Here is a 23,404-nt window from a genome sequence, read left to right as displayed (position 1 = left end):
TTCAGACCCAGAGGCCTATGGGAGGGCTGGAAGCAGGAGAGAATTGGGCCGTTTATGGGCTTAAAGCCCTGTTTTCTTCCACAAGTGATTCTCAGGCCGGGTAGGATGAGACCTGTCCCCCCCCCTCCAAGAGCAAGAGTCCTGGGGGGGCACATTCAGCCCATAGAGGAGGGAGGCCCACCAGGGTTTTGCTCCGGGCTCCAGACTCCCCCCCCCCCCAGGGAGGAGAAAGCAGCTCCCAATGGGCAGCTGGAGCCAAAGGGGCCTGTCCTTTCCCTTAGCCCCCTGCACAGCTGCAAACACAAGAGCCACCCTCCCCACAACAGAACAGCCTCCCCCTTTCTCAGAAAGTGTCCTTAGACTGCACCCCTCCACCCCCTCTCTTGTCACCTCAGCCTCTGGGCCCCATTCTTAATTTAATTTTTATTCCCTTGCAACCCCCCCCCCACAAATTCAAAAAGGGGGGAAAACAAATCAATTACTGAATGAGTTTTATTTTCAAATATTCAAAATAGGGACAGGGAGCTTTCCTAAGTACTAAAGTGTCCAGGGAAATAAACCAAGATCTTTTTTTAGAAAAAAAAAACCCTAAATACAGAAACTCTGCAGCAAAAAAAGGAAATCCGTCCGCTGAACTGGAAACGGCTACAATCCGAACAGGGTTTGGACAAAGAAAGACCACTAAAAGCAGAGAGGGGGGCAATAGAGTCGGCTTGGGGCTGCCACTGAGAGGGGGCCGGGGAGGGGCACATAAGACACCATCGTCCTGCCCCCACCCCTCTCCAGTTGGCTCTGTGCATTTGAGGAGGCCTATTAAGTGGGAAACCTTTAAGGACTGTCTAAGAAAAACAAACTCCGTAAGCTATGGAAAAATATTCTGAAGAGGTGGGGGTCTTCTGAACAGCCACAGACTGGTCAAGAGGGCACACCTGGGGAGGGCGAGGAAAGGGACAGACAGAAACCCCCAATCTCTGAAATTGAAACTGGGGGGGGGGGGGGAATGAGCCTCTGAGGATAAACTAAAACCAGGAAGGGGGGGGGGGAGTGGCAGAGTGTTCCCAATTCACCAAAATGAGACCTTGGTGTGGGCAGCAACAGGACCCAGACAGGCTGAGGAACACAAACACCCAGGCCAAGGGGAGGAGGGGGGACACAGCCCCACGGCCAAGCTAGACGTCCAGGCCCCTGCCCTCCAGGTGGGACATTCTCAGGGGTGGGGTGGGGCAGGCAGCCGTCCCCAGTCCAGATAGGGTTCCCTCCTGCCTTGGCGGTGACTTCGAAGAAAAAACGGCTAGAGGGAAATCAAGAGGGTGAGAGCCCCCCAACTCAAGCAGACACGGACCCTTCCTCTTTTGGGTGGGGGGGCTTGTGGCAAGGCGCCTGGCTGCACGGCCTCCTGCGGCGGCTTCCCTGGAAGGCCAGCGAGCCTTGCTGCCTGGCGGAAGAGGATCCCGCGGGCGGCCATCCTGCTCGGGACCCAGCGCGGCCGAGGGGCCGGGAAGGGATTAAAACCCATACTTGGCCTGGGTCTGACGGCGGCTGAGCTTGTTCTCTGCCCAGCTGTTCTTCAGCTCCAGCTCACGCTCTTTCGCCTGCGGGTAGAGAGATTGGGGGGGGGTTTGTTTCAGACACGGGAGGGGGTTGGGGGGCGGCTGAACCCACCCAAACAAAGGCCTCACCTGGTGGATCAGGTAGGTGATCTGGTGCTTCCTTCGCTGCTGCCCCGTGGGCTGCTCCCCCTTTTTCTGGAAGGAAATGAAGGGAAAGTCAGGGGCCTTGGCCTAAGAAGACCCCACCCTGCTCTTGGTTCTCAGCCCCCCCCCCGCCCGGGAGGGGGCAGCCCAGGAGACCTTGCTGAAGGACTTCATGCCCTGCTCCTCGGTCAGGGACTTGGTGAGCCACTGCTGGACTCCACTCAGCTGGTCGTCGCCCCGGATCTCCACGAAGCTGATCTCTTCTCGCCCGCGGTTGCGCTTCCCTTGCAGACGCTTGAACTGAGCGGGGCGGGAAAGGGACACGGGGGTCGGGGAAGGGTCTCTGCCGCCGGGCGCCCAAGGCAGCCCGGACCCCTCCCCCAGCCAGACTCCGGGAGTCCAGGGCTGGGAAGCGGCCCCGCGGGGCGGGAGAGGCGAGGCTCACCGCTTCGTCGTCCATGAAGGAGGTGGGGGCGGCGTCCGCGCTGCCCTCGGGGGGCGGCCCCAATCCCGGCTCGTTCTCCGGGTAGTAGCCCCCGCCGTAGTAGCCCTGCGGGGAGAGAGCGGTCAGAACGGTGCCAGGGATCTTCCCGCTAGAGCCCCCCCCACGCCCCCAAAAGCCCCGCGGGACCCTCACCGCGTAGGGGGCGACGTAGTCCGGGGTGGGCGCGGGGGGCCAGCCGGGCGGGGCGGGGCGGGCGCCGGGGGGCGTCTTGAACTCCAGCGGGGCGTCAGCGCCGTCCTGGCCGTCGGGCTCGGTGCCGGGCGGGAGGTCGTCGGGGAAGGCGACTGGGGGCGCGGGGGCGGCGGGCGGGCCGGGGACCAGCGGGGGCCTGGGGAAGAAGGGCTGCGGGGGCTCCGCCTCGCCCTCCTGGGCCACCTGCCGGGCCACCTGCCGGGCCGCGCTCTTGGCCGCCGCCTTGATGGCCGACGGGGAGGGCGGCGCGGCGGGGTCGGGGCGGTGGGGTTGCGGGGCGCCGCGGCGGGGCTGCGGGAGAAGCGCCGAGAGACCCCCGAGCCGCGAGGGCTTCTTGGGCGCCGGTTCCTCCTCCTCCTCCGAGTCGGACTGCGGGAGAGACAGAGAGGCGGTCAGGCGGGCGGCGGGGCGGTCAGAGCGCTCGGGCCCTGGACCCCGCTCACCTCCTCCGGCAGCCGCGGCGCCGGGATCCGCACCGGCTGCCGCTTGGGGGCCGGGCCTGGGCGCGCCGGCGGCAGGACGGAGAGGAGCCCCCGCGGGGCCCCGGGCGCCTTTTCGCCCTCCTCCTCCTCCTCTTCCTCCTCCTCGTCCCGCTCTTCCTCGCTGCTGGCGTAGGCCACTAAGGACATGGCGGCGGCGTCTACGTGAGTCCCAGGCTTCGTCGGGGCGCTAGGCCGCGGCTCCCCTCATGGCAACGGGGCCCGCCGGAAGACGACCGAGCGCCCTGCGGCCTCCCCGCGCTCGGCCCCGGGCAGCCCTGGAAGCAGCAAAGGGCCCCGCCGACCGCCTTCCTCCGCGCTCCAGCGAGGGGGGGAAATGGACTACCGCTCCCATAAGGCTCCGAGCGGGAAGCCGCGATTGGTTCGTCGGCGTTGGGGCCGCGCGGGGGCCGCCGGGAAACCGAGGACGGGCGGGAGGTTCCCGCGAGCGCCTCTGCTCCCGTCGGCCTTTGCGCGGCTGGAGGGGCGGCCGCCGAGTGGGGGGGTCTCCCTCCAGGGCGCCCCAGCGAGGGGTCGTTTCTTGCCCCCCCCGGCCTGTTGCAAGCCCCCCCGAGCATGGCCTTCCCCGTCAGACGCCCCCCAAGAGAACCCCGCCTCCTTTCTGCCCGGAGAGGCGCTGCTGCGGGGGGGTGTCCGGCGGGGGGGGCAGAGTAGCCAAGCAGCCCCCGCCCTGGGGGGTCTCAGCTGCCCTCCTTGGAGTAGCCCCCCCGGGACCCCCGCAGAACTGCCCCCCTTCCCCCGGGTGGGGGACTGGGCGGGAGGGAGGGACTGGGCGGGGGTCCCTGCTTGGGCCCTCCCACTGCCCCAGCGCCGCCCCTCCTCTCGCCGCCGTCCCCGCCTCGCATCTCGCGCTGCTCCGGCCTCGCCAGGCGCCTCCACCCGCTGCAGCCAGGCCGGCAGAGAGCGAAGCAGGCAGGGTGGGCGGCGAGAGCGGCGGCGGCCCCTTCCCAGCGCAGTGCCTGCAGGAGGCGGCGAGGCGAGGCGGGCCGGGGGCGCCTGTTGCAGGAGAGCCGCGGCGATCGCTCGGCCAGGGCGGCCTCGGCGGGGGCGCCGCTCCGGCCTCTCCGCCCGCGCCATGTCCCGCTCCGGCCGCCCGCGCGACTACAAGAGCGGCGACCTGGTCTTCGCCAAGATGAAGGGCTACCCGCACTGGCCCGCCCGGGTAAGCGCCGCCCGACGCCGCCACCCAGGCCGCAGGGCCGCCCGCGATGGCTCCGCTCCTTGGCCGCGGCCGAGCCCCCTTGCCCCGCAGCGGGCGGGCGGATCGGCCCAGAGAGTGGGCAGGTGGCCGGGTGGGAAGCCGCGCCGAGGTCGGAGCCCCGGGAGGGCGGGGAGAAGTCGGCCCTCTGTGCAGCTGCAGCCCCCTCCCCTCCCCGGATGGCCCTGGGGGGCGGGGGGCTTGCATGGCGGGGGTTGCGCGGGAAGGAGAGCGGGGCAAGGGAAGGTCCGGGGTCTCTGGGGCGGCGGAGGGAGAAGGGGAGGAAAAGGCCGCCTCCGGGCCCTTTCCTCGGCTTCCCTCGCTCCCGACGCCGCGGTAGCTGCGTTGTTGCCCTTTGCCGCCCAAAGTGGCGGTTCCTGTTGAGACGCGCTGGCTCGGCGGTTTTTGCTTTGGACCCGCAGCCTGTTTTGTAACCCTGAGGACTAGAAACGTGGGTCTTTCCCAATCCTTTTTCCATCAACCGATGAACGGTGTGGTTGATCAAGGCGAAGCAGCCACCGAGCAAACCTGCAAACAGCGGAGATCGCTTGGATACAAAATCGCCCCCAGTCCAGTTATCCAAAGACGCCCCAGCAGTGCCCCCCCCCGGGGGTGGGGGGAGCCCCGTGCCAAGACAGGCAGGCGGCCTTTCCTGCAAAGGGGGGGGGGGGGCGCACTGGGATCCCACCTAACAAAAGTGAATGCCTGGGGGGGGGGAGAGCTTTCCTAGCGGGCCTTTGCCCTGGAAGAGTTGCAGGGAGGAATTCTGGGAGTTGAAGTCCTGGCTGCCAGGGGTTGAGAAATTCTGGCTAAACAGGGATGAATCACTGGCAGCTTTTCCTTGGCCCAATTCCCTCCGCCTGCTGAGAGGGAGGGGGGGAGGGGGCTCCCTGGGGAAAGAACCTGGAGTCCAGCTGGGCTTCCTTCAGGGAGGGGAGGGAGCGGGGGGGGGGGAGCCCAGAGAGAGATCTGGTGGCTGGCTGGGCCTCTGCCCTTCCCCAGAGCACAAAGGAGCACCAGGGAGGGAGGGGGGCTTTTTCCCAGAGGGGCCCTGCTGGCCACCTGCCCTGCAGCTCCTGTGGGGCTTAGAGGGGCCCTTCCTCCCAGCCACCTGCGGGGCTTGGGCAGAGCTTCCCCATCCCTGCAACCTGCTGGGCCTTTTAATTCCCAAAATGCTTATGAAAGAGCCCCCAGGATCTCCTGGTGAGGGGGGAGGGCATTGCTTCCACCTAATTGCTTGCAACCCCCAAAAGCCAAGACCTGGGAAGTCAGGGGGGGGGGTCCATCTCCCAAAGACAGGGGGTCTTTTGCGTGGCCTTCTCTGCATCCAGCAGCTGCACACCTGGGTGAGCCAGGCCCTCACAAGAGCGGGAGGGAGGCTGGAGCTGCTTGTGCAAACGCGGGGGGGGGGGTGGGTGTTGGGGGGGGGCTGTTGCTCCACTGTGTTCCCCCTGGCATTGGGCACATGGGGATCTCGCCCTCCTTCCCTGCCTGGCATGTCCTTTACTTGGGGGGTGGGGGGCTGTTCTGCTGGTGTGCCTGGAGAATTGTGAGCCGAGGGGTGGGGGGCATGCCCCTTCTCCTGAGGCCACAATGGGGGCCTTTGTTCCTGCTGTGCATCAGCCACCAGAGCAGCAAAAGGAGGAACCCACAGAGGAGGGGGGAGGACACAGAGTGGAGGTGTTGGGCAGGAAGGCCCCGGAATCTCCCCTGCCCTGGGATGGGAGGAGCCCCTGCCAGCCCCAAAGACACCTTATCTTGGGCAACCATGAATAAAAGTTACACAACTTTCAGAGAGAGAGAGGGGGGTGGGTGGGGGGGAGAATAGGCTGGAGGTGATCACGATTCTCCAGAAACTCAGACAGGGGAGCAGCCGTCGTCCTCAGGGGGGGGAGATGCCCAAACGCTCTTGGCAGCCCCAGCCCTTTTTTGCTGCTGGAGGGGGCCTGGACCTGGCCTGACTGGCTGGGCAAGGAAACCCGGAGGGGGTGGGCTGGCCTGGGTGGGCAGGGGGGCCTCCTTAGAGGAAGAGCCAGGGGAGGGGTCACCTGATCCGTTTTGCATATTTACAGTGCTGGCCCAGGTGGCTGCTTGGCCAAAGTCTGCGGCTGGCTTTGCTTTCCGGGGGGGGGGGGGGGCGGAGCCTGCTTGGGTTGGTGCTGAAGCTGGTGGGCATCCAGCGTGCAAAGGTAGACTGCCTTTGTCCCTGGGGGCTCTCCCTTGCTCTCCAACTTGGTTGAGGCTTCAAGGACCGGGCAGGAAATGGAACGCCGGGGCTGCCAAACACAAGGCCCCCCTTTTGGGGGGGTAGAGCCTCGTGCGTGCGTGTGTGTGTGTGTGTGTGTGTGTGTGAGGGAGAGAGGGGGGGGGGAAACAGTTTGGCTCCTTGAGGTCTTGATTGGCACCTTCTGAGTGTGGAAAGCCAGAAGTTGGGTATTAATTCACTGAGTTGTGCTTTATGGAGCAATTTGGGGGGTGGGGGGGTGGGAGGGGGGGCGTTTACCCATGAATGTGGAATTTGGCAGAATGGTCAGTGTCATTTGTGGTTGCTCTGGGGGCATCACACACACACACACACACACACGCTCCTCCAAGCTCGCCCCACCAAAGGGCCTTTCAGACAGGGAGGGGCCCTTTCACCCCCTGCTCCTCCGGCCCCTTCTGCTGGTGGCTCTTGAGCAGACTGGCCAGGGCCTTGTGGAGGGGGGGCTCCAGCCCCCTCTGTCCTCCCTGGCTGCTCCTCCCCACGGCCCTCCCGCCTCCGTTCCTTCCAGCGGCTGCTGTGAAACCAGCTGAGCTTGCTCTGCCCGGGGCGTCTAGACAGGGGCTTAGGGAGGGCTGGGGAGATGCCAGGCCATGCCCCAGTGCTGGTCCAGGGCCCCCGGGCCAAGTGGACATTCGATACCCCCCTTTCTCCCCCCCCTCCACAGATTGATGAGATGCCGGAATCAGCTGTGAAATCCACTTCCAACAAATACCAGGTTTTTTTCTTTGGGACTCATGAAACGTGAGTAACGCCAGGAGCTTCAGGTCTCCCTGCACCCCAGGAAGCGCCCATAGGGAACCCTCCCCCACCACTCCCCCACCGATGGGGGGAGGGCACCCTCCCTTCCTCAGCCGTGCAAGGCAGACTCCCTCGGATGCTGGAGGGGCATCTCTGCCTCCCAACCGCCAGGAAATGGAGGGCCCTCCCCCCCCCCCCCCGCTTTCCAGATGCCCCTCTGATGCCAGCCGAGTCTGACAATTCCCCCCTTCCCAACCCCCCAACCCCCCCCTCCCCCCCGCAGGGCCTTCCTGGGTGCCAAGGACCTCTTTCCTTACGAGGAGTGCAAGGCGAAGTTTGGGAAGGCCAGCAAGCGGAAAGGCTTCAGTGAAGGCCTCTGGGAGATCGAGAACAACCCCACCATCAAGGCCTCGGGGTACCAGGTGGGTGGAACAGGGGCTCCTGCTCTGCTCGGGCCCTGGGCTGGCTCAGCTGTGGCCCCTCCCCCCGCCCCCCCATGGCTCTGTGCTGCCCAGAAGCATCCCCTGGGCGGGGGTGGGGCAGGGACCCTTCAGCACCAACTAGGCTGGTCAAGAAAGAAGACACGTCCCCTGGGGAAACTGAGGCAGCCTGGAGCCCGCTGGCCCTTCTCCAGGCAGCTCCCACTGACGGCAGCTTCCCTTGGCAGCCGGCTCAGAAGAAGCGCCCCCTGGAGGCAGGGAAGGCCAAGGGGAAACTGGAGGCTGGCCGGAAGGGCAGCCCGGAAGGCAGCAGCCCCGAGGAGGAGGAAGAGGAAGAGGAAGAGGGGGACCTGGTGATTGACGAGCAGGTCAGGGAGAAGAACCAGAAGGCAGCCCACAAGAGGAGGGCCCCGGAGGCCCCGCAGGTAAGGCGGCTGCTGGCCTGGGCGGGAGGGTTGCCCCGGGACTCCCTCTGGGTCCCCACTGAGAGTGGCCTGCCCCCTAGCAGGACCCCTCTGCCAAGCGCATGAAAGATGGGGAGGACCAGGCGGAGGCGGTTGGGGAGAAGCCCGGCCGGGAGGACGCGGCCCAGGAAGCCCGGAGTCAGAAGCCGGCTGTGCTAAAGCCAGGGGCCGAGGGGAAGAACGGCGGAGGGGGCAGCCCCCCCATCGACGTGCTCGGAGGAGAGGAGAAAAAGGAGAAGGCTGAGGAAGAGGAGGAGGAGGAGGAAGAAGAAGAAGAAGAAGAGGAGGAGGAGGAAAGCAGAGACCATGAGAAGAGGTAGGCAGGCATGGGGGAGGATAGGGGAGCTGGGTGGAATCTCCATGGCTCAGCAGAGCCTATCTGGGATATCACCTGCTGGGGGAGGTGGCAGAATCGCTGGTCACCTATGCAGGACTCAAGTTTCCATCCTGTCCTCCTTCTTCTCCTCCTGCTGCAGCCCGTAGCTGGCCCTCTGCTCTTCGGCCCCGTCCGGCCTCTGGGTTTCCCTGGTGCTGTCAACCAGATCGCGTCGTCCTCTCCTTTCCGTGTCCGGCGCAGGCGGGAAGGGAGCGGATCCGACACTTCCACCCCAGGAACAGGAAACGCTTGCCTCTCCCCCGGCCGGCCCTTTCGCTGATGCTTTGAGCTACTCCTAATTTCTAGAGGGAATATACTGATCGGTCACTTTGGAATAAACGCAGCTGGATGCCTTTTTAAAAAAAACCACAAAGCCTTGTCGTTTCCTCTTTGGGCAGCAGGGGCCCCCCACAGCCGCCCCCTCCACCAAAAGGGGGGTAAGGGGCTCCTGTGAAGGAGGAGGGGTTGCAAGGCCTTTTTTTTCACTGGATTTGGGTCTCTCCAGGGCTCCCCTGGGCCATTGCAGCTGGTTGATGGAGAAAAAGGACTCCCAAAAGAGAGGGAGTAAGAGCTTTACCTGTGGGGTGGGGGCTTCCTCGGAGGAAAAGGCAGCCTGGCCCCCGCTTGCCTTGTTCCCACCATCTACACCAGTATTTCTCAAACTTGGCGCCTTTAAGTCCTGTGGACTTCAACTCCCAGATCTGGGAGTTGAAGTCCACAGGACTTAAAGTCGCCAAGTTTGAGAAACACTGATCTACACAAAGGTTTTCCGGGAGGGGTTTGGGCACAGTTTAGTGAGGGGCTCCTGCAAACGTTTGAGAGCAAGGGGGGGCAATCCACAGAAATCCTGGAATTGGAAGAGGTCAAGGGACCATCCAGGCCAGCCCCTGCCCACCACATCCCCCCAAAACCGGGTCCCTGGCTTGTATTTGAATGGAATGTGGGTGTTTGGTCCTTCCCCAAACCCACTGCTACCCCACAGAGGGTGTTTTCTCCCAGCTAAGAGAGCCAAGGTGGCCCAGCACTGCAGGCTACCTCTGCTGACTGCTAGCTGCACTTCAGCAGTTCAAATCTCACCGGCTCAAGGCTGACTCAGCCTCCGTCCGTCCTTCCGAGGTGGGTCAAATGGGGAGCCAGGTTGTTGGGGCCTGTAAACCACTTAGAGAGGGCGACATAGAAGTCTTAAGAGCTGCTGTTGGTGCTAACAGAGGACTTTGCCAGGGATTTTGGAAGGTTGGAAGTGGGGGTCCATCTGTCTCTTCTATGATCTCTGCCTGCCTGTCCCATCAGCAGAGTTCTTGAAGGGGGGTCCTGGAGGGTGGGGGGCTAGGAGGTGACAGCTCTGACCTCACAAAGCCTCGGAATCCGCCCCCCCCCTCCCGGAGATGACAGGAATCTGCAGCAGCAGCAGCAGCACAACTCAGTCCGGCCCCCTCGGCCGCGGGATGGGAAGCTGGCTGTCCTGTTTAGGGAGCAGGTACTGATGGGACAGCAGGCAGAGACCCCCAACCCCAGATGGACCCCTTGGCTGGAGGAGGCTGGGTTTGGGGAAGGGCCCCCTCTCCCTTACCTCCTTCCCAAGCACACACCAACAGGCGGGGGTGGAAGCTGACCCCTGTCCCCCCCCCCCCCAAGGCTGCTCCCAAACGCCGTTCTGTGGGTCTGGGCTGCCCTCTTTCCCTGTCCTTCCCCTTCCAACCGGAGGGGGATGCACTGGACGCAGCTACCACCCCTCACCCCCTCCCTTTCCTGCAGGCCCAGCCGTGACAGCAACCGCCAGTGAGTAGCCTCTGGGAGCCCCAACCTCCCTCCGGCAGATCAGGCCCAAGGGAGGCAGCTGGCACCTTCATCTCTTTGGAGCTGGTTGGGTTGGAAGATCAGAGATGGGCAGAGGGTCTCTGGGGAAGGGTGGGTGGGAATCCAGCCACTCCTACAAGGGATTTCCCAACCCTCCAGAGTCCTACTCCGTGGCCTCTTCTGGGGGTCTCCCAATGCCCTCAAGGTGGGCCAAGGGCCAGCCAGAAGATGCTGGAGGAGGGGGCATTTGGCCCTGGGGACTCTGGCCTCCTCCTGCTGACCCTTCTTGGTCCTCTCAGCAGCCTCCCCAGGAAGAGAGAAGAGACAGAAGATGGTGAGCGTTGGCTCCGTTTCCTCCCACCCTCCCCCTGGGCAACCCCGGGAGGGGACTGATCCTTCCCTGCGGAGGCTAAGGGGAAGCCCTCACCGAGCCGCTTCTCCCGCCCCTCGCAGCAAGAACGCCTTCCCCACCGCCTTCGCCTCCCCCGGCCTCCGGCTCCGGCTCCCTCGACTTCGCCGCCTCGCCGCCTTCGGCCCCCCAGCCAGCGGGGAGGGAGCTGGGCCCCGCGCTCAGTCTGGAGGCGCTGCAAGAGCGGCTGGAGACGCTGAAGGCTCTGCAGGGCCAGTACCTCCGGGGGCGTAAGTATCGGGGCTCCTGGGGCCGTAAGTATCTGGGTTCTTGGGGCCGCTGACCCCCCTCGGCCGCCGCCTCCTGCCCTCCGCTCTCCTCCGCTCCAGAGCTCAGGATCAGACGCAGCTGCCGGGAGTTCCCGCGCGCCCTCCGCGCCCTCAGCCTGCAGATCTGCCGCAGCCGCCGGAGACTCATCCGCGCCGAGGTCCGCCTGCAGCGCCGGGAAACGGAAGGTGCGCGCGGCTGTCGGCCGCCCCCTCGCCCCCCGACCCCGCTCCCTGCCCACCCTTCGGCCGACGCTCCTCTCTGCCCCGGCAGGCGCTTTCCTCGCGCGCCCCTCGCCGCCGCCCTCCGAGCTGTTGGCCTTGGCCTCCGCGCGCCCGGGGCTCTCCGCCGACGCCGCCTCCCTCTCCGGCTGCTCCCTGCTGCTGCTCCCCGCGCCCCCGCCGCCGCCCGCCCCCCCGCCGCTGCCGCCGCACCTGCCCGACCTGCACGAGGCGCTGGAGACCTTCCTGGACTGCCAGGCGCGCCATCTCCACGACCGTGAGTCCGCCGTTGGGGGCGCCTCCTCCGGGCCGGTCCCGGGATGGCTCCGACTCCAGAAAGCGCAGCGGGCTGGGTGGGAAGCCCCCGCGCGCCGCCTCTCTTTTGCGCCCGGGACCGACGGGGCGTGGCGTGGCAGGGGATGTGGGTGGGCTGCTGGCGGAGCCCCCGGGCTGCTCTTCTGCTTGCAGGGCAGAGGGACTACCGGAGCTGCCAGGAGTGCGTCCGCTCCATCAAGACGCTGCGCGGCCAATTGCGCCGAGTGCGGAGCCGGCTGTGGAGGGTGGAGGCGGAGCTGGGCATCCAGATGTCCCCGCGCGAGCTCTCCGTGGAAGACCAGGAGGACGACGAGGACGAGGAGGACGGCCCTCCCTGGTTGCCCCCCGTACTGCCCGCTGCCAGGAGGGAAGGCCAGAACGCGCCCCTGCTGGATCCACAGACCTTCGGCCGGCTGCTGGAGGCAGAAGTCCCTGCCTGCCCTTAATAAAGCTTTCCAAAGTCTTCAGCTGTCGGAGCCACCGCGCGAGTGGGGGTCTTCTCTTAAACGCACCCCGAAAGAAGAGGGAGGGGCTTTGGCTTGGCGACCCCCAGAAAGAGGTGGGGTGGGCTTCCTGCGAGTAATGACAACGTTAGTGGCTGGTCTGGAACTTCTCTCTATCCCCAGAGACGTTGTCAGTTCCTGAAAGCTAAAATTGCCTTCAATTCTCCTGCTTGTGTACAAATTAAAATCTTTATAGCCCCCCCCCAACACCCACCCACCCACATAAAAATTCACTGAGGGGAATCACAGGGGGTTAACTCCGAAGTGCTTTTTCAGCTCCACCATCCACTCAGAGCTGAAGAAGCTTCTTAGATGAGAAGCAAAATGTCTTCAAGGACAAACAAGAAAGTCCAGGGACCTTCCCCAGCCCAAAGCCAGCAATCCTTGCCCGCTGCCCCTGTTCCAGGCCAGAGGCAACTCTGGTGCCCACTCGACTGGCCTTGGCTGGGGACTGAAGGGAGTCCTGGCAGCAAATAAGGGCCCCATGGAAATGGAGAAAGAGAAGGCTGCTAGAAGCAGCGAGAAAGGGGCAAGTTGGAAAGTGCCCTGGAGAGGCTCCACGGAGGGTCTCTGCCCCGTCAAGCCTTCCTCTCCCCATCGTTTACAAAGATTCCTGCTCTCCAGCCCCATCGCTAGAAACGTCCCAGGTGCTGGATTTGCACAGAACTGATCCAAAGGAAAAGGGGAGATTCTGGAGCGACAGGTGCCCCCCCCCCCCAGTTTCCATGGGTGGCCTCCCTGGCTCCACCTTGGCCCTTCTGTCCACCAGATGGCGCCCTTGCCCTCTTGCAAGGGATGCTCCCTGTCTCTTCTATGGGATCCTGCCCAGCCCCCTCCCACATGGAAACCCCCAACTCCTCATCAACTACCCCCCTCCACCCAAAGACCCCTTTGGTCTCTCTCTCTCTGTCCTAAAAACCTGCCGTTTTTACAAGAAGCATTCATGTATGTGGGGTGCACAGAACGAAGACGAAGCCATGGTGCATTTGGTGAAGAAGGGAGCCCCCCACTGCCTGAGTGCTACTCAGAGTCTCTGGCTCTTTTTTTGGCATTTTCTGCCCACGTATTTTAGAGTGCCCCCCCCCATGGGCATTGGTTGTTTCCGAGGCTCATGGTGGTGTGGATTCAGAAAGAAATTGGGGAGTGGCATGGGGCGGAGTGGGAAGAAGCAAGAAGATGAGGCAACTTGGAGAGCCTCCCTACCAGGGAGATGTTGAGGAGCCTCTTGACGTTCTTGGGGGGGGGCGCCACCGCCAGGGGGGAGCAGCTGCGTGGAGGAGGATGCATTTCCAAGGCTCCTTTCCTCCCACCCGGCTTCCCGAGGAATGCTGCTCTTCTCGGGCGATGGGGGGGGGGGGAGGTGTTAAGCCCAGCCTCCTTGGCCAGGAGCCTCCCCTCCATATGAATAGCAGTGCGGAGCTGCCCAGCCCTTGTTCACCAGTCAGCCGCCTCCGCTCGGCCGGCCTTGCTCTCTCTCTCTCTCTCTCTCGGCTGGACTCTGCCTCCGAAAGGCGCCTGGAAGATGGAGAGCTTCCTCAGCTCCTCGCGGTCCTTGGGAGAGGAGTCCCTCCAGATGTGGGACCTCAACAAGCGCCTGGAGGCCTACTTGGCCAGGGTGAAGTTCCTGGAGGAGGAGAACGAGCTGCTGAAAGCAGAGATCCACGGCCTGAAGGGGGGCTTGGTGGAGACGCCCTGGAGGGCCAAGTACGAAGCAGAGGTCGCCACACTCCGGGCCACCCTGGACCAGGCCTATCAGGAGAAGTGTGTGGTGGAGCTGGCCAGGGACTCCCTCTACGAGGAGGTCCAGCAGGTGACGAGCAGGTGCCAGAGGGAGAGGGCGGCCCAGGAGGAGACCAAGATGCTCCTGTCTCTCAGCAAGAAGGAGATGGAGGAGGAGAAGCGGGCCCACATTTGGCTGAAGGAGAAGGCCATCCAGCTGGAGAAGGAGATGGAAGAGCTGGTGGAGGCCCACCAAGAGGAGCTGCTGAGGCTGGACCAGGAGATGACCAGCTTCTCCCACCGCTTGGACGGCTTCCGTGTGGCACCCGTCTGCTTCCAGCCGGTGGAAGTGGAAGACTATGCCAAGAGGCTCACCAACATCTGGAAAGGAGCAGTGGAGACCTACAAGATGGAGGTCTCGCAGCTGGAAGCTTCCCTCTGCGAAGCCAAGGAGAACCTCTGGAAGGCCACTGAGCGCAACCGGCAGAACCAGCTGCAGCTGCAACAGCTGGAGAAGGAGTTGGCCGGCCTGAAGGTCCGGAAGACAACTTTGGAGGAGAGCCTGTCCCAGCAGTGGGCTCAGCAGCAGGGGGACGCCGAGAAGCTGCAGGTGGGTCTGGGGTCTCTAGCCCCCGTTGAGTCCAGAAGGGTTTGGGGATGCCCGCCTGCCTGCCTGCCTGCCTGCCTTCCTGGGGTGGCTTTGGGAGCAGCACTGCCCCTAACAGCCACTTGCTGGGGTCACAGGTGGGCAGCTGCCCCGAGAGTGGGCTGGTGGCACCTGGAGGGCTGCTGGTAGCTTGGAAAAGGGCCTTGGAGGCAGGAAGCGGAATGCTGCTGGCAACGGGGCAGCATCGCCTGGCATTTCCTCTCAACCAAGGTTGTGATTCAGCCCTTGGCATCGGTTGAGACCCAGAAGCCAGGGCCGGGCAGCTTGAGGGTGGTGGGAATCACACATTGGCTGGGGAAGAGGGGTCCCTTGTGAAGGGTGTTGCCCCAGAGGTTGCCCCCTCCATTCATAGACTCTTTGGGGGGGATTGGGCTGCCTCCGGAGCCGCAGGATGCTTGGATGTGAAGGGCCCACTCATTTTGTGGGGGACTCATTTGGGGGCCTTTTCTGGAAAGAATTGCAGATTTCCTTGGCAGATGCAAATCCCAACCCTCCCCCCAAACAGGCCTTGACTCCAGGGGGTGGGGGTGGGGGTGGGGAGGCTGGGAAGGGGCACTTCCAAAAAATCAGAAATGTTTTCAAAGAAAAGAAAGTTTCTGTCCAACTTTTCTTATCCATCCAACACTGAAGGGGGGGGGGGACACAGCTGGGAAAGTCAAACGTTTCCCCCCCCCCCATTCTTTGCATCCAAGCTCAGCAGGGGAGAGCCACGCCCTGGCCGGGGCTGGGGGCTGGTTAGCGGTGGTCTTGAAATGGGGAGGAGGATGGGGTGCGAGGCGAAAGCGACCTCCCTGCCCTGCGCCCTTCAGTCCCTTTGCCGGGCCAAACCTGCGTGAAGGGGCAAAGTGAGGCGGGGCTTTGGAAGCGACCCTGCCGGGATTCCAGGCTGGAGCAGAACAAAAGATTTTTTTGGCCATAAAACGGACCGCTGGGCTGCCACACCCACTCGCATGCCAGACACGCCGGTGGGGAAGGAGCGGGGAGGGGTCCTGCCCCAGAGCCCAGCTGGACCGTCCTGGGGGCCTCCTGCAGCATCCCCGCTTCCTTCCTTCCTTCCTTCCCCCGGGACGGCCACGGGTGCTGACCGCGCCGGTGTCTCCTTCTCTGCCGGACAGATGGCCCTGGAGGCGCTGGAGGAGGAGAAGCAGTCGCTGCGCGGCCAGATCTCCCAGGTCCTGGAGGATCGGCAGCAGCTGATGCACCTGAAAATGTCGCTCAGCCTGGAAGTGGCCACCTACAGGTGAGGGGCGCCCCCTCCGCAGCTCCCCCGGCCGCAGAGAGGGCGGGGGGCCCCAGAATAAGGCCGGGGGCAGCTACCGCCTTTATGCAAAGCCCCCGCCCCCAACTGAAGGGCCCCCGAGCCGCTTCTTTCTCCTGCGCGACGGTCTCTGCCTGGCCAAAGGCGCCTCCTTCCTTGCAGACGGCCTCGCTTCTCCCCCCGCCCTGAAGCAGAATCTCACGGGAACCTCCCTCTGCCCCCCACCCTTCGCCTTCCCCAGACGGTTCCCACACAAAAGGAGGAGAGAGTGGGGGTCTTGGGCATTAGCATGAGAATGGCCCCGCTGCCGGTAAGCGGGGGAGGGAGGGAGGGAGGGAGGGCAGCAGACCGCATGATGTCACCCCCGCCCTGCTCCTGCGAGCCCCCTCCCCCTCCTGATTCGCGGGGGGGGGGAGGGGAGGGGGGGAGCCTCCCAGCGCTGGGAAGGGGGAGGAAAGCCTGCCTGAGGAGACAGCTGCAGGAGGCCAGGAATAACCCACCAGAAATAACCCCCAGTGCCTCCTACTCCCCCCCTTTTCCCTCTCAAGAATCCCTTTCTGTCTTGCAGGACCCTCCTGGAAGCCGAGAGCACCAGGCTGCAGCTGCCGGCAACGGATCTCCAGCTGGCCAGGGGGCTCAGAGGTAGGCCTGGGGAGGGGGCATGGAGGAGAAGCCTGCAGAGCCACAAAAGTCTGGGCCACCTTCTCCCGCCACAGAGCTGCCCTTCAGCCGGGGAAGTCAGAGCTTTGCTCAGCCAGAAAGCAGCTTAAAGGATAGGGCAAAGTGGGGCAGATCCGCTTGGAGGATTCTCTGCTTGAACCCAGCAGCCTTGGCTCAATCTCCCTCTTTCTCTTGCTTGCAGATGTGACAACCGAATCGACTCTCAGCAGGCTGCAGGGGCCGTCGGTGGATCGGGGCCGCTCTTTGGGGAGCCGGGATGTCCGGCCCAGCCCTGTCGCTCCCCCTAAGCTTTGGGGGTTCCAGAGCAAAGTCGAGTCGCCCTCCTGGGGGGCCAAGACCCCGAGCTCGGCAGCCAGGGAGTTCCAAAAGGCCAACGCCTCCCTCCGGCACTCCCAGGCCACCCAGAGCCCCAATGGGCTGTTGCCTCCGTCCAAGGAGCCATCTGCTTTCCGTCTGGACTCCTCCCAGCACAGCCAGAGGGTGACGGTCACCCACTCGGAGAGCCTGGCCCAGTCCGTCTTCTGCCCCCGACCCCCGCTGGCTTTCAACTCTGTGAAGGAGGCTTCGGGAAGATCCTCGGGGAGCCCGGGCCGAGGAGAGGAGAGCAAAGAGGAAGCAAAGAGGGAGGCTGAAGGGAGGGGAGAGGAGGAAGAAAAGGCCTCTGGAGAAAAGGTAGAGGAGGAAGAAGAGACACAGCTCAGCCATCAGCTGCCAGCAGAGAGAGAAGTCCTAGACGGGCTTTTTCTGAGCCAGATGGTTACCGAAGCCGTAGAAACTGCCATCCAGGAAGTGAAGCCCAGAGAAACCCACCTGGAACCCAGCTTGCTCCAGGCGGTGGAGAGCCAAGCAGATGCTTCTTCCGACAGCTCTTCCTCCCTGGAAGAGGAGAACGGCCTTCCCCTAAGCAGCACCGAGGGGCTGGAGAAGGCCCAGCAAGACCACCGAGGAGGGGGACAACCCACCGACCCCCTGGAGGAGTTCCAGGTCTGTGAAGACTTTGCAGAGGTCAACGGTGGGCAGGAAGCCTGGGCTGAGCTGCAGGGAACTGAAGAGGCCTGGGGGGCCCTGGAGGCAGAGGCCCCCTTGGCCCTGGGAGCAGAACTACCGAGGGCAGAAAGGATGGAAGGAGGAGGAGGAGCAGATTTGCTCCCTGGAGAGAAGGAGGCCGATGAAGAAACGGGGTCTCCAGAATGGAAGGAGAGGGATGTGGAGGAGGAGCTGCCTGCATTATTGGGGGGGACGCTGGGCAACGCAGTGGGAGAAGCACCTGAGAAGTCAGAGTTTGCCATGGAGGCAGCTGCCCATGTGAATGGCAGCCAGGAAGGCTGGGAGCTTGGCAGCCCCCCAACGGATATCCTCGAAGGAGCCCCAGAAGTGAACACGGAGGAGGTCTATGGAGGGGCTGAAGAGGTGGAGATGGTCAGCCCAGAAGATCTCTCTGAGAAAAGGAAAGAGCCCCAGGAGCCCCCCAGGGAAGACAACCAGGGTGGTCTGCAGGCAGAGCACCTGGAGGTGGAAGGAAGCCCAGCCAAGGAGGACTGGTCAACCACCACCCATATGGCATTGTCCGCGGGTGACCACCAGAAAACGCTCTTCCCGGAGGTGGAGCAGGAGACCTTTGAGAGCCGAGAAGAGCTTCTTCACGAAGCCGGTTCAGCTCTGCCAGAGGACGAGGGGAAGGGTCTAGATGCCACGGAAGAGGCCCTGCCCGGGAGCTCAGGTTCTGCCATAGAGGAAGATGGCCTCTTGGCAGATGAGCTAAAGGGGGCCGAGAGCAGGGAAGAGGGGGAAGAGGAGAAGGGAGAAGGGGTTGCCGGGCCTCTTCCCACAGAAGACAGAGGAGATGAAGGAACAATGGAGGCCGAAGACTACTTCGATTTGGAGGCACCGAAAAGGATCTTGGAACTGGGTGTGACCTTCCCCAGAGAGGACGTGGCAATCCTCCCGCTGCAGGAGACCCTTCAGGAAGACCAGAGAAGGAGGGTGGCTGAAGGAGGAGGCCTGGAGCCCCTGGAGGAACAGGAGGGGGGAGGGGGAGGAGGGCTCCCAGAGATCCCCTTGCAAGCCAAAGGGAGCAACTGGGAGGGAAGAGACTTGGGGACAATCTCTGGAGAACCAGAAAGTGAAGACCTCATGGAGGTCCTGCAGATGGAAGAGGTACGTGGCGCTGTGGTGGCCGAGAACTTGCTGCAGAAGAAGGAAGAGGACTCCGAAGACAAAGGACTGGGGCTGGATGATCACCAGGCAGGAGAGCAGCCCCTCGAGACTGAAGAGCCCTCCAGGGAAGGGACCACCTGGCCAGAAGAAGCCCAAGAGTTGGCCGAACCACCTGAAGAAAACTCCATTCCCCACAGGGAGGAAGATTTGGGGACTGAGGAGACCCTTGGACATTCAGACTTCCTCCCAAATGGCCCGAGGGAGGGAGGTGGGGCTGGGGAGGAGAATGTCCAGATAGGGGAGACGTTGCCAGGCCATCCGGCTTCAGACCATAGGCTGACCATACCTGAGACTCCATCCCTGCTTTCTTTCCTTTTAGATAAAGACCCTGCAAGCCTTCTGCTGGTCAAGGGAGACGGAGGGGAGGAAGGCCCCCCAAGGGGAGAAAGTGGCTGCAGTCCACAGGAAGAAGGGCCCTGCTCAGAAGAGCCTCTGGCCACGGAGGGTTCGGCAGAAGCCGTGATCCAAACACTGCCATTCACAGCAGACGGGGAGGATCAGGGCCCCAGGGAGGCCGAGGTCCCCAGAGAAGCTGAGCAGGAGGAACTGGAAGGGGCCCCTGGCCTGGAGCCAGAAGAGGACCCCTGGCAGGAGGGTGAGGTGGCCAAAGGGCCAGTGGCCCCCAAGGAAGAGGTGGGTGCAGAGCTTCCTTCAGAGCCAGGAGATGGCTTTGGGTCCCCAGCGGACGGCTTTGACCCCAGCTACACCCAGCAGGAAGAAGAGGAAGATCAGGGGCCCTGGGAATCTAGTGACCAAGAGCCTTTGGGTGTGGCCCCTGCAAAGGTTTCACCCCTGACGAGCGTCACTGATTTGGGAGAAATAGTGCTGGAAGGTGATGGGGCTGTGGAATCTGACGCGCTGGGACCCTGTGAGGACGAATGTTTCCATGCCTTGGACGCAGAAGATCTGATCCAGCAGAAATTTGTGGCCGTGGAAGATCCCCCAGGAACCGGCTCCACTGAGAGGTTCCCGGAGGACCTGGTGGGTCTTGCTCTAGAGAGCAAGGGAGACCCCAACATTCTGGAAATTGTAGAACAAGCTCTGGAGTTCAACCAAGAGTTGATGAAGGCGTCTGAGGAGGAGCTGGGAGGGCTGGGCAAGGGGGCCCAACGCTCCCCAGAAGAAAGGTCTCCCTATGCTCCCCCTGCACGTCTGGACGAGGGACCACCCCAGGTTCCCACAGAAGCTCCAGAAGGCTCTCCTCCCATCCCAAGGGAAGCCCACCCGTTGGGGGAGAGCCAGGCTAATGGGCTTCAGGAGGAGCCAAGCTTGGATGAGTTCCCAAGGGAACTTCTCAACGGCCTTGGGCAGGGCAAGGCAGACCCTCCTGAAGGTGAGGATTTCATCAAGGAAGTGACTATCGCCCCACACCTCTGCCCAGAGGACAGCTTCCCCAGGGCAGGGACCCTAAGCCAGAGTCCGCCCCCAGTCCCAGCCAGTGAAGAAGGGTTTAGAAGTGGAGGCACCAGTCCTGAGGTTCTCGAGAAGGTCTCGCTGGACCAGGAAGGCCAGGAGCTCCTAGATGAGAACATCCTGGATGACCTGCGGCAGAAGACCTATGTGAAAGGAGGCAAGGATACCAACCTGGAACCCATGCCCTTCCTCTTCGGGGACGAGATTCGGCGCCAACCCTTGGAATTCCGGCCGGAAGGGGACCTGGATCTCCAGCACTCGGAAGACGACTGAGAGGTTCCCCTTTGGGCCATTAATTCCAGCCGGTGACAAACAGTGTAATTCCTGCTAAACGCACCCCTTCTCTCTCAGACCCCCCCTTTTTTTTTCTTTTTTTGTACCTTCCTTCCTTCCTTCCTTCCTTCCTTCCTTCCTTCCTTCCTTCCTTCCTTCCTTCCTTCCTTCCCTCCAAATTTGAGATAGCCCCATTGACAATCAAATGCTTGGGTAGGCAGCATTTTCAGCCCTTTAACGTTTTCCATGGTAGATTTTTTAAAAAAAAAGAAAAAAAGGCCCTCCCATCCCGTTGTCTTTGTCTTTGCCTTAAGTGTAACCAGCAATTTGGCAAAACTGTGTTTTTTTTTTAAAAAAGAAAATGAAATGTTGCCTCTGTGCTTTAGTTCTTCTGCCCAGCAGGAAAACAAGCTGCGTGGTCAGATCCAGTCTCCCACCTTGTTTCTCTAAGGGAGGAGGCACTCTGGAGTCGTTTCCCAGCAGACTTTTGCAACGTCCCCTCCTCCCCGTCCTTCTTGCCTGGGTCAGAAGTGCTTCAGCCAGGGCAGAGTCTGTGTTTGGCTGCAGGACACCCAGAGCTCCCCACTAGAGCCTGCTGGCTGGGGAATTCTGGGAGTTGGAGTCCCCCTGTCCTACAGTTGCTGGGGCTGAGACCCATGGATCCAGAGGGAGATTTCTTTCTGATAGCGGCTCCTGTAACATGCCAGCGTGCCTTACTTTAGGAATACCTGCAAGAAACTCTGGAATTTGATGTGATGCTGCTCCCTTTCTCGTCCCCGTCTCTTCTCCTTGATTTCCCAGGATTCCCATTATCCACCCACCATTTATCTCTGGGGGCGGGAGGGAGTCAGGATACCTGTGTTGGCAAACGTCCCTCTGCTTCTGCACGGGGCCCATCTAAGAACCCTGGGAGAGATTAGCGGGCGTTTTGGTCCCTTGGCATGAACTCAGAAGCACCGAGAGCCCCTGCCAGCGCACAGAAGCATAGCCAAGGGGGAGCAAGTGTGGCTTTGATCCCCCTCCTCTCTTTTTAACGACAAGGGTTCGGTCACCCTCCCAAGCCCAGACCAGCCTCAGAACATGGGCAGAATCCCGCAGAGGAGACCTAAAGACGGGGCACCGAGAGGGATGGTCCACAAACCGGTTCCAGGATCATTTCTCCTCCTGCACTTCAGTGCCTTCTGCAATAAAGCTAGGATGATATAAAAAAGGGGGGGAAAAAACCCGAGCTCCAGTCGGTGCCTCTGAGACACGAATAAAGCAAATGATTTGTTACCCTGTACAAGGTCTCTCTCTGTCTTTGGCTTCAGGTCTTCAGGATTCATCCTGGGTTTGTTTGTGGGGGGAAGGAAGGTGGCTGCCACGATTGGCCCTACGGGAAAAAAAGCCGGGGCATGAAGAGGCAGGGATGAAATCATTTTTAATGCACGCACAGAAAAGACATATTTCTGTCTAATTCCCCCTCCTCCTCTATTTCTTTATTAGCTCTGCTTCGTCCCTGTGCAGCTAGGATTCTGGCCAAGGCCAGTGGGGAGGGGGGAAGAACCATGGAGGGAGGGAGGGGTGGCCTCTCCCTTCACCAGGCCAAGGGGGCAATTCTTGCAGATTCTTCCTGGCGGCAGAAAACAGGTGCCCTGAGCAACTGTGGATGGGGCAGGACCGATGACCTGCCCTTTCGGCTCCCCTGGTGGGGCCTAAGCAGAGAAAAGGGCCCCTTTGATAGCAAAGACCAGGTGGTGGAAGTGATGGAAGACCTTAAAATATGCCTTTGGCCACTCATGCAGCCGATCCACCAGCCGCTCCCTGCAGAGCAGAAATATTTGGAGGAGTTGGGAGAAAGTTAAATATGGCTACCTCCCCCTCCCCCTATGGGTGGGTGGGCAAGAATGGACAGCCCACCACCTGTTTCTGCCCCCACCCCACGTCACTCGTGCCTGTTTTTAACACTGAAGCGCACCCTGGAGGGCTGGGGGGGGTGGGCTTCCTTCCCATTTGGCCCAGCGTGGCAAACCGTTTGGATTCAAAGGGTTCAGAAACCTCAACAGAGAAACAAGCTGCGGAAATAACAATATTCTTCAAAATAGAAAATGTTTAGCCAACCGGCAGCAGAGCCCAGTGGGCTGGTTTTCCAGGGGCAAAGCTGCCACCAGCAGCCCTGGCGAAACGAGGCTGTGCCAGGCCTCCGAGGGCTTCTGGCAATTCCTGCCTGAGTTCCTCAGAGGCAGGAAAGGGCAGCCGGGCGACCTCTGGGGAAAGGCAGAGCTGGGACTTGGCCAGGCGGCTGGTGGGAGGTGCAAGAGGACTTGGGGCTGATAACAGGATGCCAGGGTGAAGGAGCCGGCAGCCAAAGCCTTTGGCAGCTTTCGGCCAAGGGGGCAGAGACCTCCCCTCTCTCGGGGCCTGGCCAGAGATTTGCGTTTCCTGCCAGGCGAGGAAGAGGAGGAGGAGGAGGAGGGGGGGGAGTTGGGCTCTTCCTGATAGATCCCAAAGGCTGGAGATGCTTGGAGGGCAGGAGCTGGCTTGGCGCTCAGCTGCATGAGCCCAGGAGCCCCGTCCCAAGCCAGAGAAGAAGCCCTGTCCTCTGGTCCAGCCGCTCCTTTTAAGGGCTGAAGTCGCACAGTTGGAAGATCAAGCCTCCCTCTTCTATCGGGAACCAGGCCTGGCTCAGGGGCCTTGGCATCGCTGGGGACCAGCCGAGGCTGTTTTTGGTCTGCTGGCTGACAACAGAGATACGTGCTTTTGTTATGGCACTGCCCTTGTCGTGGGATGGGGCACCGGGCCTTGGCAGTTGTGGGCATCCGTGGCATGCAAGGCCTTGGCGCCTTGGCAGGGAGGGCAAGGGGGAAGCCCCCGAGGGTCAGAAGCACAATCCACCCCAGCCTGGGACAGATTTGGAGCTACTTTGGACCTGTGGAGGCCAATCAAGCAGTGACTCCATCTAAGCGGGGTGGGGGGGTGGGGTTTGACTAGGGAGGGCATGCCCACAGACCCCCTGCCCACCCTTGCTGCAGGTCAAGAGTAATACTGAAGCTTCAGCTCAGAGGGTCCACGCTGGGCTGTTGCATCCCAAGTGGCACCGGGGCTCTGGCAGAAGCCCCCTGCCCTACAGCTGAGCCCTTCAGTCGGCCACTAGTCCTCAGTGATCCCGGGGCCTTGGAAAGTCCCTCCAGCAGCCGGGAGCATGGCTCTGTGCTGGAGATGGAAATGACACCGGCTCCTCCCTCCCTCCCTCCCTCCCTCCCTCCCTCCCTCCCTCCTTGGTGGCTCCCCACCCCCCACCCCCAGATCCGT

At 62.4% G+C, this 23,404-nt stretch overlaps 3 protein-coding genes across 4 annotated transcripts; 2 read left to right on the top strand and 1 right to left on the bottom strand.

Moving 5' to 3' along the window:
• Window positions 1–474: 474 nt before the first annotated feature.
• On the bottom strand, window positions 475–3,197 carry PRCC (proline rich mitotic checkpoint control factor). Its single transcript, XM_081968629.1, has 6 exons — window positions 2,835–3,197; window positions 2,332–2,760; window positions 2,140–2,244; window positions 1,851–1,994; window positions 1,680–1,745; window positions 475–1,592 (listed from the first exon to the last, which is right to left on the bottom strand). Exons 1-6 carry the CDS (start codon window positions 3,018–3,020, stop codon window positions 1,506–1,508), a joined length of 1,017 nt encoding a protein of 338 aa, XP_081824755.1. The 5' UTR covers window positions 3,021–3,197; the 3' UTR covers window positions 475–1,505.
• A 144-nt stretch (window positions 3,198–3,341) lies between these two features.
• Window positions 3,342–8,746, top strand: HDGF (heparin binding growth factor). 2 transcript variants are annotated; one of them, XM_081968622.1, is made up of 6 exons: window positions 3,342–4,053; window positions 7,020–7,096; window positions 7,377–7,515; window positions 7,761–7,958; window positions 8,039–8,313; window positions 8,474–8,746. In XM_081968622.1, the coding sequence occupies exons 1-6, from the start codon at window positions 3,967–3,969 to the stop codon at window positions 8,478–8,480; spliced, it is 783 nt and encodes a 260-aa protein (XP_081824748.1). In that variant the 5' UTR covers window positions 3,342–3,966; the 3' UTR covers window positions 8,481–8,746. The 2 variants fall into 2 exon arrangements, with proteins under 2 accessions (XP_081824748.1, XP_081824749.1); XM_081968623.1 differs by having other exon boundaries at window positions 3,658–4,053; window positions 8,042–8,313.
• A 4,583-nt stretch (window positions 8,747–13,329) lies between these two features.
• NES (nestin) lies at window positions 13,330–21,398 on the top strand. The gene is made up of 4 exons (XM_081967972.1): window positions 13,330–14,214; window positions 15,387–15,511; window positions 16,098–16,171; window positions 16,392–21,398. The coding sequence occupies exons 1-4, from the start codon at window positions 13,408–13,410 to the stop codon at window positions 20,111–20,113; spliced, it is 4,728 nt and encodes a 1,575-aa protein (XP_081824098.1). The 5' UTR covers window positions 13,330–13,407; the 3' UTR covers window positions 20,114–21,398.
• The last annotated feature ends 2,006 nt before the right edge of the window (window positions 21,399–23,404 follow it).

The sequence above is a fragment of the Natrix helvetica genome (assembly GCF_964273705.1).
Source record: "Natrix helvetica genome assembly, chromosome: 16".
Taxonomy (NCBI): Eukaryota; Metazoa; Chordata; class Lepidosauria; order Squamata; family Natricidae; genus Natrix; species Natrix helvetica.
The sequence above is the reverse complement of the archived record's forward strand: the minus strand, read 5'-3'. Positions and strand labels throughout refer to the sequence as shown.